Here is a 20,419-nt window from a genome sequence, read left to right as displayed (position 1 = left end):
GGGTGTATATCCATATGATTATGTTACAGATTTTTCTAAATTTGATGAGTGTTCTCTGCCACCACAACAAGAGTTTTACAGCAAAATCAGAGCATCTGGAATCACTGATGATGATTATCACCATGCCCAATTGATGTGGAACAATTTAAAATGCAAGACATTTGGTGATTATCACAATGCATATTTAAAACTTGATGTGACTCTCTTAGCTGATATATTGCAGGCATTCAGAAAATCTTCCATGCAAAATTATAAGCTGGATCCAATGTATTTTTACAGTGCTCCGAGCCTAGCATGGTCTGCAATGTTTTTAAACACTAAAATGCAATTGGATCTGATCCAGGTTCAAGATATGTATCTGTTTATGGAACAATGTATAAGAGGAGGCATGGTGCAATGTTCTCAGAGATATGCCAGAGCAAGTAACAAATATATTCCTGATTATGATCCAGCACTGCCATCAAATTATATACTGTATGTAGATGCAAACAGCCTCTATGGTTATGCCATGATGGATAAACTGCCATATGCAGGGCTTGAGTGGGTTGAAGATTTTAATATTGAAGATGTTAAGAATTATGATGACAGTAATTATGGCCTGTTCTTAGAGGTTGATCTGACAATTCCAGATAATTTACACAACACATTTTCTGATCTGCCCCCAATTCCTGAGGTTAAGTGTTCACCTGGCTCTAAACAGAAGAAATTGATGATGACTCTAGAGCCGAAACAGGATTATGTCATATATTACAAAAACCTCCAGTTCCTGATGAATCATGGTGTTCAAGTGACCAAAGTTGGCAAAGTTTTGAGGTTCAGGCACTCAACATGGTTGAAGCCATATATTGATACAAACACAGAGCTTCGAACATCAGCAATGAGCCAATTTGATAAGACCTTGTTTAAATTGATGGTCAATTCAGTGTATGGCAAAAAAATTGAAAATGTCAGAAAACATATCGATGTTAAAATAATTACTGACCCCAGCCGGAGCAAAAAATTGATTGCAAAGCCCAACTTCAATTACAGAAGAATTTATGATGAAAATATGGCACTTTTCAACATGAAAAAACCAAAGATTAAGTTTGATAAACTTATTTATGTAGGGGCTGTGATATTGGAATTGGCCAAATTACACATGTTAAAATTGTATTATGATGTGCTGAAACCTTTTTATGGTGATAGTGTAAAATTGATGTACATGGACACAGATAGTTTTGTTCTTGATATTCAAACAGAAGATGTTTATCAAGATATTGCACAGCCTGAATTGTTTAAATATTTTGATACCACTGAACATTCAAAAATTAAACCCCACAACAAAAGGGTGCCTGGCAAGTTAAAAGATGAGACACTTGGTGATGTTATTGTGGCATTTGCTGGGTTAAGGGCCAAGATGTACAGTTTTGAAACATGTAGTGGTGTTGTTGCCAAAAAGGCCAAGGGCATTGGCAGAGTAATTGTGGACAAAGAGCTTCAATTTGAGGATTACAAAAATTGTCTCAAATCATGTGGCACAATCAGAACATCAGAAAATAGAATTCAGAGTGTGGATCACTTGTTGACTACAAATATTATAAGAAAAGTGGCTCTGGACCCACATGATCATAAGAGATGGATTTTATCATGTGGCATACATACTCTATCATGGGGGCATTGTGATTTGAAAAATGGCAATCAATGCCCAATTACAGAGCATGATTTGAAATAAATAAACATGCCTATGAACTTATTTGGGTTCAAAAAACAGGCTATTATGGACCTGCCAACAGCACAACCCTCTTCTGATATAATATCTAAACTAAGTGCTTTGTTAATTATTCATCTGAACAGCATACTTACAGATGTTGATGATGAAACAGGTAAAATATTGTACATATTTAACAATAATTTAAATCATTACCAATTACCTGTAGGTGGTCAATTGCAATTTATTACAACCCCTGAGGGTAATGTCAAGATTTCAATAGGGAGAAATATTTATAGAATTAAGCACTCAAACATGATTTCTGGCACTGTATATACTGTTTCTGCTGGTGACTGCTTATATATTGAGATCCCGGGATCATATGACAAGCTTATACCTTTTTTTATAGAATTAAGAATCAGATATTCAATAATAAATAACCACTAAAACAAAATGCCTAATGATATATTTGGCCATACAAGACATGAAGATCACAGTGATGAGATTCTGATGCTTGATGTCAGAGTCAAGAAATTAAGAAGTGATTTACAAGCTTTACAAACCACACTCAATGCCAGTCTTCAATTAGAAATTACAAATTTGCAATCACAATGCATGGACCCTCTTCTTAAAATTGAATCTGAACTCAAATTATTGCTTCAAAAATATACTGACTTGGCCACATTGGATAATTTTCAAAGTTTAGAAGAGGCTGTAGCAGCTCTTCAAGCCAAATTTAAAACCCAGGCCACCAACTCTGAGCAATTGAAACAGCAATTGGAGGAACAGATTAATAATGTCCAGACACAGCTCCAAACAATTGTCAAAAGCATAAAATCACAAGAAGATTTTGATCTAGTGATTTCCACTCTAAAAGAACAGATTCAATCACTCCAGATACCTAATCTGGACCCCTTGAACAATGCCATAGCCGAGGTTAAAGAAAAAATTGAGACACTTGAAAATTTTATGAACAACTTGCCATCTTCTGTGGCTTTGAGTGCAATAACTCGGACTGTTGCAAACATCAAGCTGCAACTTGAAACATATGAAGATTTTGGAAAAATTCAAAGTACCATAACCCATCTTGAGGGTACAATAGCAGCAGTGCAAAGTGATTTGACAAATATACAAGAATCTCTAGAATCCCGCCTGCCTGGGATTGTAGACACACTTGTCAGTGTCCAGGAACAGATCACAAAGCTTGAAAATCTCAACACTGAATCTGAGCTATCTCATTTTCATCACTTGATTGATGATATCCAAACAAAGCTTGAAATTTTACAACAATCAACACCCACTCAGGCAGATATAGCCCTGCTCCAAAATGCTATGCAAAATGTGGCTGATGCTTCTGAATTAAATCATGTGAAATTGGCACTTGAATCTTTGCAAAATACTGTATCAAATCTGCCTACATCACAGGAACTTAAAAATATAAAGAGGGCAGTGAATCGCATATTGAAATCAGAAGATATCAAGAATATCCAGACAGAGATCAAACAACTCACTCAGACAGTTGCCACTCTACCAACTAATCAACATATTAATGAACTGCATGCCTTGTTTGAGGATATCAGAAGACAGGTCCATGATCTTACTGCTCAAAATTCAAAATTGTCAGTTATTGAAAATTTGCAACAAATTGTAGCTAATATCAAGCAACAGCTAGGGATCATGGAATCCAATCAAGCAAATGCTCTGTCTGTTTTTGCCACCCAGCTACAAGAAATTGTGCATCAATACAAGAAACTTGTTGTGGACATAAAAATCAAGCCAGGCCATGATGATGTTTTTAGGACCATCAATGAGCATCTTGAATCTGTAACAAGCAGATTGCTTACAGCAGAAAAAGAAATAACCGGCATAATCGAGAATCCAAAACATACAGTAATTCTTGAATTGTACAGCATCCCCAACAAAGAATATGATTCACCATTTACACCAGGTGGCAAAATATATATGCTGTCCCCTGCACAATTTTATTACCAGTTTTTTGTTGGGGGCACACTGAGACCAATCAAGATCAAATATTGGCTTCAACCACAGGCACACCACTACCCCACCTTATCAATATCAAATGCTGACAACAAACCAAAAATCACCAGTGTAGAGTTAGAGGATTTTACAGATCCCAATACATTAGAAACAGCCTATGCTGAAGATGATGGCTCTCTGGAATTTAAAATACAAATAGGGGACAAATTATATTTAGAAAATCCTGTAGTATCAGCTGCTGAACACCCCATAGTTGCAATATTCTTGTTTTCATATTATGTCTAGACAAATTATTGTTGATGAATTACACAGACAAGCCAGACATAATTATAAGAGACTGCCAGTAGTCACAAAAGGCATAGATGATTTATGGCAGAGCGACTTGATTGAAATGGCAAGTGGACAGCTGAAAAACTTAGACAAAATCAACAAGGGCTACAAGTATCTACTCACTGTCATAGACACATTTTCAAAATTTGCCTGGGCTGTGCCACTCAAATCCAAGACTGGAAAATGTGTTACAGAAGCCATCAGGACAATCATCAATCAGAGTGGAAGATCACCGCGCTATTTGCAAACAGATAATGGCAAGGAATTTTATAATTCTGTGTTCCAACAATTTATTAAAAGCCAGTCAATACAACATTACTCGAGTTACAGTGATCTCAAAGCCTCAATTGTAGAGAGATTCAACAAAACCCTAAAAAATCTTATGTATAAACAATTTACACTTCAAGGTAATTATAAATGGATTAATATTCTTCCAGAACTTCTACATAAATATAACAACTCGGTCCATTCCACAATCAACATGAAACCCTCTGAAGTAACTTCATCTGATGAGCAAAAATTGATCAGGACTGTTTATTATCCTAGATACCAGCCAACAACAAGAAAGGCCAAATACAAGGTGGGTGATCAAGTAAGAATCAGCAAATATAAGCACTTATTCAAAAGAGGCTTTACAAGAAACTGGAGCACTGAATTATTTACAGTGGTTCAAGTTAAACCTGGGACCCGATACACATATATAATAAAAGATCACCGAGAAGAAATTCTCAAAGGCCGGTTCTATGAAGAAGAACTCAACAAAACTAAACAGCCTGACACATATCTCATAGAAAAAATCATCCGCAGAAAAGGCAACAAGTTATTTGTCAAATGGCTAGGACTTCCAGAACACAGCTGGATCGATGCAGACAAAGTGATAATATGAGCACCTGGGATGTTATAAAAAGGCTGCCAGAACCTGAACAGCAGATTAAGAGAAATGGCAAGTTGCTGCCTGAAAATATTAGATGTCTTATTGTTGGGCCATCGGCTTGTGGTAAAACTACACTAATGATTGATAATTTTTTATTGGCACCCAACTGGTTAGACTGGAGAAATAGGCACTTGTATGTTTTCTCTAAGAGCTTGGAACAATTAAAATATCAGCAGCTGATGAAGCTATATGATGGATTGGATATTGCCACTTTTGAATCAGATGTTAAGCCACTTCATGAATGTCTCGATAATTCTGTTGTTGTGTTTGATGACATTATACTGGATAATCAAAACAAGGTTAGAAATTTCTTTACACAGGGCCGACACAAAAACATTGATTGCTTCTACCTGGCACAGACTTTTTCAAAAATACCGAAGCAGCTGATCCGAGACAACAGCAATTTTATATGTGTGTTTCATCAAGATCATACCAACCTCAAACACATACATGATGAATATGTAGGTGGGGACTTGAGCTACGATGATTTTTCCAAGTTTTGCAGTAGGTGCTGGAACCAGGACAGTTATGGGTTTGTCACAATTGATATGACAAGAAAACCCAATAGTGGCAAATACAGAAATAAAATTAACAATTTTCTTGACATTGAAACATATATAAATAACCATGAAAAGGCCAATCATTGATGATCTTAAATTAAGAGATTATCTTGTAAAAAGATTTAAGGGATGGAAATCACAGAACCGAGGAATTTATGAACAACACAAACAAACAGAACAGCCTATTATTGATGCTATTAGTGAATTAGGTAAAAATATCAAAACTGTTACAGAGCAAAATCAAAATTTGACCACAGAGCTTGTACCTGTAGCTGCTAGGAACATATTAGATTATCCAATCACCCCACTTTCCAGTATTCATACACCTAGTCCTATTGCTCCTCGAAGAATTGAAGCTACTCAGGATCCTATTGAATTGGGTCTTCTTGCTCAAAAATATTTAAGCACACCTAAAGACAACAAAGATGAGGTCTTTGGCTTATATGCTGACACAGAGCGTGATGGTATTATCATACATAGAATTGGCAATTTCAGAGTAACATTTATGGGAGATGATATAATTGTATATTCAGAATCTCATCTTGGAGAAAAAGGTGATTTTGTTAAATATCCCGGTACACCTGGGTTGTGGGAACTGATGACTAGGAAGAGACCTGGCAGCTATACAGATCAAGATTATGAGCATTACAAAGAAATATTAATAAAATCAGATGCTCTATACCAGAACAATGATCCCACACAAAAAAGAGTCAAGTCTAGCAGTGGAGCAAAAGACAACAATTTAATCAAGCCCATATGGTCACATATTAAGACAGGCAGTGGAATCAGACAATACAACACCCTGCCTAAAGAATTTGTCTGGGTCGATGATGTCAGGAAACTTGTAGATAGGTTATTGGTGATAGCTGGGGAGGAAAATGCTGGCAACCACAATTTTTACAATGAAAAGGTTGGAATTATGGACATGATAAGCACAAAATTGTCTAATTTTATAGTGAATGACACTAAGGGGATTAGATATCTTATAAAAATTATTAATACTCTACCACCTAAATTTTGGAATATTTCTGAGGGCCGGAGGTTGGTTAATGACATTATAAACAAGCTGCCATTTGAACTACACATTCCAGGCTATCAGTATTGTGGTCCCGGTACAAAATTGGACCATAGATTAAACAGAGGTGATCCTGGTGTCAATCCCCTAGATGCTGCTTGTAGAGACCATGACATAGCATACAACACACATTCTGATCTTGACAAGAGACATGTTGCAGACAAGAAATTAGAAGAGGCTGCATTTGGTAGATTTGTAAGCAAAGATGCTTCTTTGAGTGAAAAAATAGCAGCATTGGGAACCACCATAGCTATGAACACCAAGCAAAAACTGGGGTGGGGGCTGTAAATATGTATATAATAAACCTAGAATGAAGGCCAAGGGTGTTATGTATCAAATACCTTATGCAGGTCTTAAATCTCTTAAAACTATTGATAGTCTTTTAACCAAAAAGCAGCGGAAGAAAAAAAATTATTGTATTGCAAAGGGCCATGGTATGAAATTATTGCTTAGTACCCCCCAATTAAAAAAATTACAACAATCCAGAAAAAAATCACATGTGGGGGGTTTCATATTTACTATCCCGGCCATCTTAGCTGCTCTCGGGGCTGTTGGGAGCTTGGCTGGGGGATCAGCTGCTATAGCAAAAACAGTAATAGATGCCAAGAAAAATAGGGCAGAATTAGATGAATTGAAGCGCCATAACCTGGCCATGGAGAAACAAGGCAAAGGTGTTAAGAGAGCCATGAATAAGTTTAAAAAAAACAAGAGCCGCTTACAAACCAAGATATTGAAGCTTTAATCAAGCCACTTGGCATCAAAAATTTTAGAGGTGTGTACATGTCTGATTCTTTGCCAGAGCAACCACTCAACAAAGAGTGTGGCATTGTTAATTTGGATAAGTACAAAAATCAGGGCACTCACTGGATCTGTTATCTTAAATATTTAAACAATGAGGCATTTGTGTTTGATTCATTTGGAGGTGTTCCACCTGAAAATTTAGTAAAATATCTAAAATCAGCTAATCTTTATTACAATAATGCCCGTGTTCAAAATTTCAAAGATGTTAATTGTGGACATTTGTGTTTATCTGTTCTTAGATATATGTCTCAAATAAATAAACCATCAATTGAAAATTTTCAAAAGGCCTTGTGGTATTTAAAACATCATGGGGGTATTCCATCTCACCAGCCAAAATTCAATATTGAAACTCAAATTACATGATGATATAGTGTATCCCAAAACAATAGCTCTCAGAGCATTTTATGGCATGTACTTGATCCCTAATATTACACACCACAACAACAAAATTGCAGTTGGTGATCAAAATATTGTCATCACTCCAGGGCAGTATAATCTGTCCACTCTAAATGCTCAATTACCCAGAGGTATAGTATTAACTCAAAATTCTGTCACTTACAGAGTAGAGATTGTATCTGCTACAGAAACAGTGGATCTGGGTACTATAGGAGAGCTGTTAGGTTTTGAGAACAACACAAAACTTGAAGCGGCCATCAAACACACTGCTATTAATATACCTAAATTCTTAGCCATAGAGACTCTGAATATTCACTGTAATGTGGCTGAGGGTATGATCACCAAATCAAATGGCATAAGCACTCACAAACAAACTGGCATCATTGCAACATTTAAACCTAATTCTGAATTTATGGAGCCAATCATCTACACTCCATCCCCAACATTATATTTTCCTGTGTATCATAACAAAATAGATAATATTGAATTGATGGTCACTAATGAAAAAGAAGAATTAATTGATTTTGCTGGAGCCACAACAACTGCAATCATAGAGATTAATATTTAAATAAAAATACATACAAAAAAAATGGAAAATATTGAGAGTTATGAGCTACAATCATTCCCCCCAAACAAAAGGACATTTGCAAATTTAAATCAACCCAACACAGAAATTGAGGTTGATCTTGATATAGGGGATGGCTTTATACACCCCCACAGAGCAGATCTATACATCAAATTTGATGTTGTAAAGCTCGATGGAACAGATTATCCGGCAAATTCAAATATAAGATTGGTAGATAATTTTGTGCCGCATCTGTTCTCTGAAATTGAGATCAGAAAACATGGTGTTGTTATAAACAGAGTGGATTATCCCGGCATTACCTCCACAGCTTTGGCCACACTAAAATTATCCAAAACCGAGGCTTCTTACTACAAAATAGGTGGATTTGAGGCTGGTGATAAAATTATATCTAAGAGCCACACAGTGCTGTTCCCTATGCGCCTGTTGCCAGGATTCTTTTCAGATTACAAAGATATTATGTGGAAGGGTGGTTTAAGAATCACATTTAGAAGAGCTGCCAATGATAATAATGCTTTGATGAGGTACAGCACATTAAACTCTACAGGGGAAGCTTTGCCTAATACCCTACCTGATGAAGGCAAATGCATTATTCAGACTATGGAGCTAAGAATCCCGGTTGTTGAGTATGAAGCCAGTTATGCTCTTAAATACAAAGCAGATATAATAAAAAATCCGCAGATTCCTTTACAATTTTATACATATCAATGTGTACAGAAGCCCGCAACTGGTACTTATTATGAGTTTGATGCTACAAATTCATTCTCCAGTATACAATATGACATGCCGGATTTTGTGGTGGTATTGTTTCAGACTGGAAGACACAATAATCAGGAAAAAAATTCAAGTAGATTTGATAACTGCAACATCAAGAACATATATCTTAAAAATGGCAGAAATGAGGTATTTCCTAGAGAAAATTATAATTTAGACATTTCCAAGGATGATTTCCTTAAATTATATGAAGCATTTACAGCATACAAAAGGGTCACTACTGGCAATACTGACATGTATTACACACCAGATGAATTCAAAGCACAGAGACCCATGTTTGTAATCAACACTTCAAAAAGGAAACAAGTTGTGGTTAATGACAGGACAAACATTAAAATTATCTGTGAATTCCACAATACACTCCCCGATGACACCATATGTAGTGTTATTCTCATAGGTGAAAAATCATATGTTTATGATGTAAGAAATGAGAGAGTCACAGAGCAATTCTAGAAGAATTACATTATATTAATACTAGATATACAAGTTGAGCCTGGTGCCCAATTGAACTTAAACCGGGAGTAAATATGTGTGTGTGTGTGTGTGTGTGTGTGTGTGTGGGTGGGTGTGGGTGGGTGTGGGTGTGTGTGTGTTAATACGTTTGGCGTAGTTTTAGGTGTGGCCAAAAAAAATATCAAGAGGGGCATATTTTTGACAGGTTTATGGACAACAATCTCACAGAAGTGCCTTTTATAAGTGTAGGCAAATCAATCTGAGGGGGGTCATACTTTCTCAGGAACTTCCCGAGGGTATTTTTACAAAAATCTTGGATTAGACGGGGTTCCACACTTGAGCAAAAAGCTCATATGGGCATGTTGAGCTTGTTTTAAGTGTGGCCAATTCTGCCTGAGGGGGGTTCATACTTTCTCGCCCCAGAAGTATCATCAATTACACTACTCCAGTGTGAGCCACAACACAAGAAACAATTTCAAATTTAATTTTCCAACCTGCAACACACGGACATATCAGTCGTCTTTTTTATATTTAGCTGCAAAAATATGGAATGCCCTAACTAAGAGCATGCCGAGTATATCAAAAATAGAATCTTTCCGAAATGAAGTAAAGAATTTTCTTTTAGCAGAGCAGAGATTGTGTTCAAATACATGGACGTCCGCAGGATTTTTTCCAGAGAAGGGCAAGGAAGGTATTTTTTCCAGGGGGGGAGCAAACAAGGCACATTTTCTTCAAAAAAACATTGCTTAAATTTGAATTTATGATGTTCATGCAATAATTAACACATATTATTGTGGCTAAAATGAAATTATGTGTGTGACTTTCATTTTCCAGGGAGGGGTCACGGCCCTCCTTGCCCCCCTTCCGGACGCCCATGTTCAAATACTATGATGTAACTTGCATGTTTATGTTGTGTATTTGTCGATATCTACTTTTTCATTTTTTTATTTATTTTATTGTTATGATGTCTTTTCACCATTTATTGTATCATTTTATTCATGTAACATTTATTATAATTATTTGATCAAAAGCAGCATTTTGTAGTTAAATCGTACATTTTGTTTTGTACTGTATTAATAGTTAATAATGTAAGCACATATAAGAAATGTAAATTTAAATGTACTCCGTGGCACGGGCTAGGTAGGTAGAACAGTCTCAGGCTGAACCTCGCCCACGCAAATAAAGAATTTGAATTTGATCAGCTTTTCAAAATAAATAAAACATTCCGTGTAAGACTGAGAGAAAAGAGTAGTAGTCATGACTTGATGAAAAGAAGGAAATCGAAAGCAAGAAATCCAGTCATGAAATCGATTTTAAAAAGTTTTGAGATTTTGAACTTTTTTCAGTTAATATTATTGTTTATTTTCTTTCCAGCTGATTGCCGCAATCTTAACTCACAGCGTAGTTATTCAAGTTGGACTGAACATAGCTTATTCCGCCATTCTAATTCCTCAACTTACGAGATCGGATAGCCAATTGCGTATAGAAGTTCATGAAGCTTCTTGGATTGGTAAGATTCTTTTCTTACACTACCAAACCAAAAATATGAAATATATCTCCTGATGTATAAAAAGTAGAGTATTAATAACTAAACTAAAAGATGACTCCACCATGGAAATCACACTCCGGAAAACATAGCAATGGGTAATATAAGGTAGATGAGCCAAAGGTGGCCATAGTTAATCTTCTAGGGCAATTTACAAATATCCAAAGAGAGATAAATTTATGTATTTTTAAGAAATAACTCTTATAACTAATTTACAACATGTACCATATAAATATTTTGTAACATTGCTTGTAACTTTTTAAAAAAAATTCAAAACCGTTACATCTGTTCCCAATGTGGCCCATAGGTATCAAAGGTGGCCGGCCCACTGCTTATAGTTTCGTAGAAAATGTTTATTTATGTTTATTCATTTATTTATAATTTATTAGATAAATTGTTAGTCTGAAACATTTGATTGGTGACATGCATTATGTACAGTAACGACGCATAACCGACCTCCGTGGCCCTCGTACGTAGAAAGAATTTTCCAAGCTCCCATCTCTTGGCATTTTTTATTTCAGTTGTTCTAAAATTGGGGAACATTCCTGGAAAAATATTTTCTGTAGTATTTAATTCCGGGTTGGGACAAAATTTTAGCTAATTCCACCCTACTAATTGTCTTTGAAATAAATAAAAGAAATACTTCTGCAAGACATTTTATCACTGAAATGAAGTATTTAACATATAAACCCAAGATATTAATAACATTTAGTGATTCATGAAAGTCTGCGCAAATTTAATATTATTAGGTAATCTTTAATAATAAAACGTATTGTTACATGCCCAATAGGCCTAATACTTGTAAATAGTTGCTACAGTGAAACAGAGATGGCAGTACAAGGTGTATAAACAAGAAGATCGCTGTATTATAGACAAATGATGATGTATTTGGGCATAAGAGTAAATTATCAATATGGACAATAATAAAATACAATGTAAGGAAGAAAAGAAAAGATATAAAGATGACCAAATTAATAAAGATAATGGCAAAATTAGCAAGGTGCTCATGTGAAAGTATATGTGAAATGTAATGAAGTAAAAAGCCTTTCCATGTAAAACGATTGCGTCGTAAATATAGTAGATTTTTCTTAAATGTTTTGTGGCATTCATACCACCTTTATTTTATTTGCTTCAAAGGAGCGTTTGGGTGTGTTGTTTAGTTTATAAAGAGGCGGGTGGAGATTATATTTCTAATGCATATTGAACGTAATGGTCTTAACTCATAATCATGCCGTAAGAAGGAACGAACTCGTGGGGTAGTGGTTATCGCACTGGGTTGTCACTCTAATGGTCGTAGGTTCAAATCCGCACCGTGGCAAAACTTTTCGTAAGCTTTATTCGTTCCCATTGTTACTATTTGAATTCGTCTTCTTTGAAACTAACAACGAAAGATTATACAATTAACTCTCTCTCTCTCAAAATTGTAATATAAGGACAGGTTTCTTATTATATGAATTAGAAATTTTAGTGGTCTCAACGCATCTAAAATCCAAAATACTAGATCGACGTTATTTTCTACTGAATTCTAAATCCACGTTATACACAGATAGGCTAATGGGGCCTGGACCTACAGTTTAAAGTGAGATACGAACCACTATGTGTCTCCACTTGTTATCCTGCACTGAACGTAAAACAAACAGCTCCCCGCCCCCATTTTTAAAACAAATTTACATTAAATATGGTATTTATAAGATAATCATCATTGATTTGATTGTTTTTATTACTGAACGTCAAATAAAACATTTTCCACAATCACCTCTTCGTCCCATCTCTCCCAATATCTTTCTGTCCCTCTCTTTTCCCCCTTCCCCACCCCCCACACACATGTATCAAAATAAATATTTTCCTAGGTTTGTATGTGTATAAATATAACATTAAATACCCCCCAAAATACTATTTATTTTCTACTTTCCGTCACCCCTCTCCCACTCCCACAACCCCTCATTATTATTGGCGTTCGCCAGACCAAGTGGTAATGTATCGACGTCTTGTAATCAGTGTGTCCTTTTCCGAGTTCCAGTCAGGTCGCATAATGTTTCAGATTCCAATTTAAATGTATCCCGAGTCGTGATTAGCCTATGTGTGCAAAAAGTAATGTTAAAACGAACTCTTGACCTCAATAATCCAAGTTGTGTATTTTCTTTCAGCTGTGGTTCCCTCTTTTCGCGAGAAATAACGAATTAACCTAATCATTAACTCAACAAATAAAAATGCATCTCTAAATTAATTAATGAAAACTGTTATTACACCCAAACCACTTTTTTATCGTAAATGTAAATGAAATGTCATCTCACGTAGTGAAAACAATGTGAAAATTGTTCTAATGAGTGATATATGATTGTCAAACACATACATGAATACATTATATTAAGCTCATGAACTATAATTGGGACAATTTAATACTAATTTGAAACGATTAAAGGCATTAAAACGACAAAGTAAACTTTTGCGCAATCTTTCTGCCGATTCGCATTATTGAAACAATATTTAACCAATGGGGACGTTATCTCATATTTGGAAATGCTGCATTGGTTGAACTTCCTGTGGACAAGACCGTGAGTCACGTCTCGTGCTCCTCCGAATCGAACTTCACTCTGATTGGAGAATCGTATATTTCACAACACTTCCTTGTTCCAGAGCTACCAACATAATTTCGTAAGACGTTGGACTTTGAAAAAATCCATGCGACAGATTTTTTTAACATGACCGTACCAACATGAAATGATGAAAATATTCTCGTTTAGCATTTGTTCTACGCGTATAATCGTTGGTTATTAATTTCCTCTGAGCAAGGCAAGGATTATACTGAGATCATACTGCTTTGAAGGACATATTTAGGGAGTCCAGACCTCCCCCCCCCCCCGAAAGACTTATCAAGTACTAAAGTTAAATAATGAAAATATGCTTGCTTAGCACTTGTTGTATAATGTATGGTTATTAATTTTCTCTGAACTTATTGGAAGGAAAGGTTTATATTGGGGTCATACAGCTTTGAATGACATTACAAAGATTTATACACACTACTACTCATAATAATGTGCATAAAATATTAATCAGAAACTTCACTTTTCTCCAACTGCATCTAACATTGTTTTTGTTATTCAATAAATATTCAATTCTTCATGTATTTGGCATTAATTTCATTGCCAGAGCACATGTTTTTATATAAATTATTCCGATCTTAACTACAGGTAGGCCACATAAAGAATATGCGCTGTTATATCTATATTCTTATATATTCTTATACCGTCTCTTTACCTATTCATGTAATAATAATACAATATTAATTTATATGTTGTAATTAGTATTAATTTGATTGAATGCAATTATTTCGTTTAAAACATTATTATTATTATTGAGACGCTTGGTTCGGATCTCCCCCCGAAACATATTTCTAAGTACGTGTCTGTTAATAACATATGCGCACAATAATTAGTAATCATAATGTTGTCTTGATATGCTCTTCTGGAAGGCATTTTCATTGCACTAACAACACTTAAAGCTCATTAGAGTTGCAAGAGCAACAATAAATTTGCCCTTTGCAAAAGGTTTTTACAGTTCATTTTATACGCAGATATGCTAATAGAGACAGGACTTGAAAGTAGAGTAAAGTAGAACAGAACTAAGGGAATATCTCTTAATAATACATAATAACCTGTACTCTTTCTTTCATTTCAGCAAGTTTGCTCACTATAGCCACTCCTATTGGTTCGCTTGCCACGGGGCCTCTTATGGACTTACTAGGCAGGAAGTTGATGATGAAAATAACCACAGCGCCATTCTTATTGGCATGGATAATCATTGCCAACGGGAAAGACGTGTACGCTCTCTATTGTGGACGAGTTCTGGCAGGATTTGCCATGGGTAGGTCTACAAGGGATCTTTCCAATTCCTAGCCTTGATCCATGTGTACGAGATAAAATATTTATTTTAATTTATGAATGGGGCACAGGGTTCCCCCGAACCCCATCCTTTACGCCGTGTTCCGTAATGAATTTCATAATCATCATTGTCGTGACTAGCCTAAGAGGTAGTGTTGCCCACGAGACGAGACGAGACGAGACTTTGGTCTGTCCCGTCCCGTCTCGTGAAAATGCTGTCTCGTCTCGAAAATATTCGTTTGTCCCGGCTCGTGTCCCGTCTCGAAGGGTTCTGTCCCGTCCCGTCTCGTCTCGTCTCGTTATGTCTCGTCTCGTCTCGTAAAAGTGATCCGGGATATCATGCCAACAAAAGTCAAAAGTAGCAGAAACACGAAATATTTTTCCGGAAAGTGAGATAAAGCTCCAAATATTTTACCCATTGCGTGGTGAGAATAAATAAGGTTCGTTAATCACGAGGACATTAATATTAAAAATGCAGTTTGTTGGTTACTGATTGCTAGGTATCTTATGAAATCTAGCTTGTGGTTTTTCTGGCTTCCATACAAGAGTGCTCTTTTCATTACTGCTATACCTTTTGGAAGTTTTGAAATGTTTTCCACTAGACCTTCTTTCTTTCTGAATGTCGAACTTCCGTGCACTATGAAAATGTACATTTCTTCTTTAAATTCTAAGCTTGTCGCTCGGGAGCAATAAAATTATTTTTAAATGTGTGGTACGAACACAAAAGACTATTTAAAATTTCAATACTTAGTATATTACAAATAGAAAGCATTTATTGTTTTTAATATTGTTAAACATCTTCTATGACATAAGTTTCAAAAAGTGTTTCTTTGTGATATTGTGCTGTTTCTTATGCTCAGCTTATGACGCACATACTTCTTTGTTTTCTCTTTAGCCTCTAAGTCCGGTACCACCACCGCTTGATCTAATTTCTCCTTCGGCAGGCACGCATCTAGAACGATATGTCGGGGGAGGGTGTCCGAGCCAAGTGTTTCAGAAAAAATGATAATAATAACATTAACGACAACAATTAAGCAAATGTTTAAATTAATACATTGATATAATTCATAGGTCTATTCAGTTGAAAATGTAAATTAATCAATTCTATTATTGTTATTACATGAAATGTTACAAAGATTGTAGAAGAATAGTAATATAACAGCACGAATATTAGCTAATATCTAGCTTACGTGTAGTTAAGATCGCCTAAATTTGCATAAAAACAGCTGTCCTGGCAAGAAGTTTAATGTCCAAAAAGGTGATGAATTGAATATTTGCTAAATAAAAAAAAAGGATTTTAAGTCCACTTGACGAAAAATAAAATTCCTGATTAATATTTTATTCTCATTATTATAAGTAGTAGTGTACATAAATCTTCATTGATACTGTCATTCAAAGACGTATGATCGCAATAAAATCCTTGTTCGGCATAAAAAAGTAACCCTCGATTATGATAAAGAAATATATTTTTGTTTAGCTAGAGCAAGGCCCCAGGAGGATGCAAGAAGCCGTTCCTGCAAAAGTGTATGTTGTACGAAGCGAAGAAACGTGACAAAACCACCACGTATGGAAGGCAAACCTGCATATATTTTATATCGCACATTTACAGAGCCGTGCCTCCTGAAGTTATAACAATCCCAACTTCAATGATTATTTTAGACATGCTATAGTTGAAAATAATATGTTTAGATGCGCCAAAAGTGCATCATTATCAGATTATACATATAACGTGTTATTGGAATCAACATATTTGTGTAAATTGGGTGCCTCCCCGATTACGTAGTAATAACGTCGAGGTCTTGTAATGAAGGGTCCCCGCGTTCGATACCCAATGGAGGCACAAAGTGGATCGGATCGCACTTTAAACTGTAGGTCGGTTCGCGATTTAGCCTATTTGTGAATCAAGTGGACTTGAAACCCAATATCAACCTTAAGAATATTAGAACCCACTAATTCACCCGCAGCTAAGTCAAATTCCACATATCCCTCTTCATCCTCGTTCATAGACTTCCTGCAATACTCTTGTGCATGTGTGTTGCATCCCACCAGGTGCGAGAAATGTGAAGAGTTATTCTTTCCCTGTACTGCGTTATTTCTTTTCATAAGAGTAAGGCTAAATTCTCGTTTTATCTGAACATTTAAAAAATGTGCAAAATACGTCTCTATCTTTAAACAACCACCCTTTCTCATGTATGTGTAAAATAATCCCACTCTGTCTCAGAAAACCTCTTCCTACGATCAAATGAAGGAAACAACTCTCAGGTCTCAACAATTATAATTTTTTGCTTAAATTTCCTATAATTCATACAAACAGTAGCTCACATCACGTCCTTTGGTGAAACACTGTCAACAGCTAATGTTACTTTCCTCGTCCTAATAAATTTACTTCCAACCAGTGACGGCGCCAGGGAAATGTGACTGGGGGGGAAGGCTGGCAACAAAATATTGTAAGGTGGCAGTCACATTAATACGCCCGAAAACACTACACACACATATATATATATATATATATATATATATATATATATATATATATATATATATATATATAATACTTATAATAATTATTATTATAATTATAATAATAATAATATTATATTCATGTATGGTGTTTTGTGTTTGTCTTTTACTTAGAGTGGACGTTTACTGCCTAAATTTACTTTTTGATTACGAGTTTATCTCCACATGATTCGTTTTAATAAAGACAGTAATCCTTTTTTATTGATAAGTTGCGTTGTCTCTAGTGGCCTATTTCAGTATTGGAAGACATTCATAATTTTATAATTCATCGTCTTTCTTGAGATGAAACTACTGATATAAATATTTTAGTTATAAGATAATAATACAAATGACGAAAAAATACTTCGAAGAGTTTAATTTTCTTGCAAAATAAACGTGACGTTGGAAGAAATGAATCTTCTTAAGTATTAGAAACAATGTGAGGCACTTCTCCTGTAGGAGAATTCTGCTCTATGTGCATTGGAGAACACATTGCCCACCTTTGGTACGTCCAGGACTTGACATTTCTTCTCAATGGCAAGAACAGCCAAATAAGGCAGTTTACATCCAGCATCCTGTTTCGAGCAAGCCTTTTCAAAGATTTAATGACAACCATCTTCGTAATGATGAAGAGTTTTGGGCAAAATTTGTGTTTCACCTTTCAGGGAAATGTTATCACAGGATTAAAAAATCAGACAAAGGTTACAGTTATCTCATAATTAAAGAAATATTCTGACCCTGGCATTACTTACTCTTACTCTATCACTCCTCCAAATGTCTGTGCTACACAATTACAGGCACCTATGGGGTTCATGGGAAGAAGTTCTTCGATTTTGATATGTACGAGAAAGAGCGAACCTGCATCCAATGATTGAAGAGTGGCAAATCCTAATAAGCATTCTTTTACCTGCCCGCGATATGTTTTGAATCGAATTTTAAGTGTAATTTGCATTTTAAGGTTCACGTTCAATACATTTCCAAATAATATCCCCTCATTAGCTTCAAGAGTATCGAAGAAATTCCCTTTGTTACGGTTTCCTCAGACTCATCATCTCGAAATTCAAGTCCCTGAATAGTAAGAAACCGCAATGAATCCACAACAACTGACATAATGTGTCGGATTTTCTTCGATCACATTTGGTTCCGAGTTCGATACCCAGTGGAGGCACTTTAAACTGTAGATCCAATCCCGATTGGCTTTTCTGTACATAAAGTGGACTTAAAACACCAAATCAACCAACCAACCAAATCTTGAATCAACTTTGAATGTCTTTTAATAATTAGCGTTGTCACTATCGACCACGATTAGAATAATTTACGCGTACTACAGATGATGTCTTGTGGTCCTGAAAATATTCGTGATGTTTTAAAACCATCCACATTCAACACTTTTTCCCAGTTCTTAAGACTGGTTAAAACTGAGGTTAATCTCTGCTATTACAGGATATAAATGAATGAGAAATCACCTATTCCCAGGTCGGCGCTCGAATCTTGAACGAAAGTCACATACACATATCTATATATACACTAAACAAATTAATATTTGTTAATCAAGTTGGTATTATAAGCAGGAAAGTGATATCATGCAGAATACACCACTTTGAAAAGGTGAAAATCGTCATACTCTTATAAATTAACTCTCTTATTATTCGATATTTAATTAACTTCAGTTGGAGGGCCCGGGGGGGGGGGTGGCGAAGTGTCTGACATGGGGCGTCCCCCTGCCTCCTCTGGCGTCGTCACTGCTTCCAACCCTCTAATAACTTCGCTGCTGATAGCCTCACCTTCGAAATGGAAGCTTGTGTGTCGGCGAATAATACAAAACACTTGTGTTCACTGTCCCTCTTTCATTCAAAGTCTGCCGTTTTCCTTTTCAGCTTTTGCGGCAAAACTTCCTGTCAGCAAGCAAAGCAAATTACAGAATTTTTATTGCCCCTCCCTTGCATCAACCTTCATTCCTACTTTAGGCCTGGATTTATGGCACTTACCCGCTACTGCAGGTCAACTTCGCCCCTATGTTTGGTGCTTACCCCCTGAAGCAACGGTGTCCATTGTTCAAAGCGAAACCTTTGTCAGTGAGGAACGGCGAAAAATAGTCTCGGAATACACCCTGGCCGTAAACAGGCTACCGCCACCCTGACATTGGTATCAGTCAGTTTCCCTCTGAAGTTTGATAAAACTACTTTGTGAAATTTGTTTAGTAACGATTGAAAATGTAGACAGTAGATACTACATGTATTTTGTTCATAAACTTGAAAGCTAAATTCACAAAATAAAAAGAACAGATACAACATTCCTTCATTTGATTTACAGAAAGGCTAATCGGGACTGGACCCACACTTTAAAGTGGGATTCAAATCACTATGTTCCTTCACCGGGTATCAAACTCGGCACCTCTTGATTACAAGGTGACGACGCTACCACTGTACCATCGGGGAGTCCCCATAGAACAACGTTTCCTTCTACGACGATTATACAGAACTTAGTGCACTTCTTTCATTTGAAATCTAATCTATATCAGGCTCAGTATTTCGTTATTACAATCCAAGGAATAGTATTCTCCTTAAATAATAAATAAATAAATAAAAAGCATTGGAAATAATCTTCAAACGGACGTAAAAAAATCTTGTCATGGTTCCCTGTAAACACTAAATTCACCCAATTACTTCTTTCCATAATATCCGTATTTTCTCCTCCTCTTTAGCTCTCAGCTATTCGGAGTGGGATAATGCAAGATTATTTGTCCCTAATTATATCTTTCTCTTAGTCTTGCTAATATCTTGGACTCCTTAATAACTTTCCCAACAACTCCTTATCAATTTGTACTGCCATGTTTCCCACAATGTTTTTCCTACTTCCTAAAAACATTCACTTCTGTACAACCTTTGATGTAAAAATTAAA

The 20,419-nt window shown here is 35.9% G+C and overlaps 1 protein-coding gene across 3 annotated transcripts in view; it reads left to right on the top strand.

Moving 5' to 3' along the window:
- The window catches only part of LOC145998441 (facilitated trehalose transporter Tret1-like), a 56,500-nt gene that overhangs the window by 33,647 nt on the left and 2,434 nt on the right, over nt 1–20,419 (top strand). For all 3 annotated transcript variants that reach the window (XM_083134852.1, XM_083134851.1, XM_083134853.1), the window contains exons 3-4: nt 10,966–11,101; nt 14,816–15,001. In XM_083134852.1, coding sequence (XP_082990978.1) covers nt 10,966–11,101; nt 14,816–15,001 — 322 coding nt within the window. The remainder of the gene's footprint in view (nt 1–10,965; nt 11,102–14,815; nt 15,002–20,419) is intronic.

The sequence above is a fragment of the Lepisma saccharinum genome, chromosome 14 (assembly GCF_977018435.1).
Source record: "Lepisma saccharinum chromosome 14, izLepSacc3.1, whole genome shotgun sequence".
In the NCBI taxonomy this organism is placed as follows: Eukaryota; Metazoa; Arthropoda; class Insecta; order Zygentoma; family Lepismatidae; genus Lepisma; species Lepisma saccharinum.
Note: the sequence above shows the minus strand (reverse complement) of the source record. Positions and strands in the feature narration are given on the sequence as shown.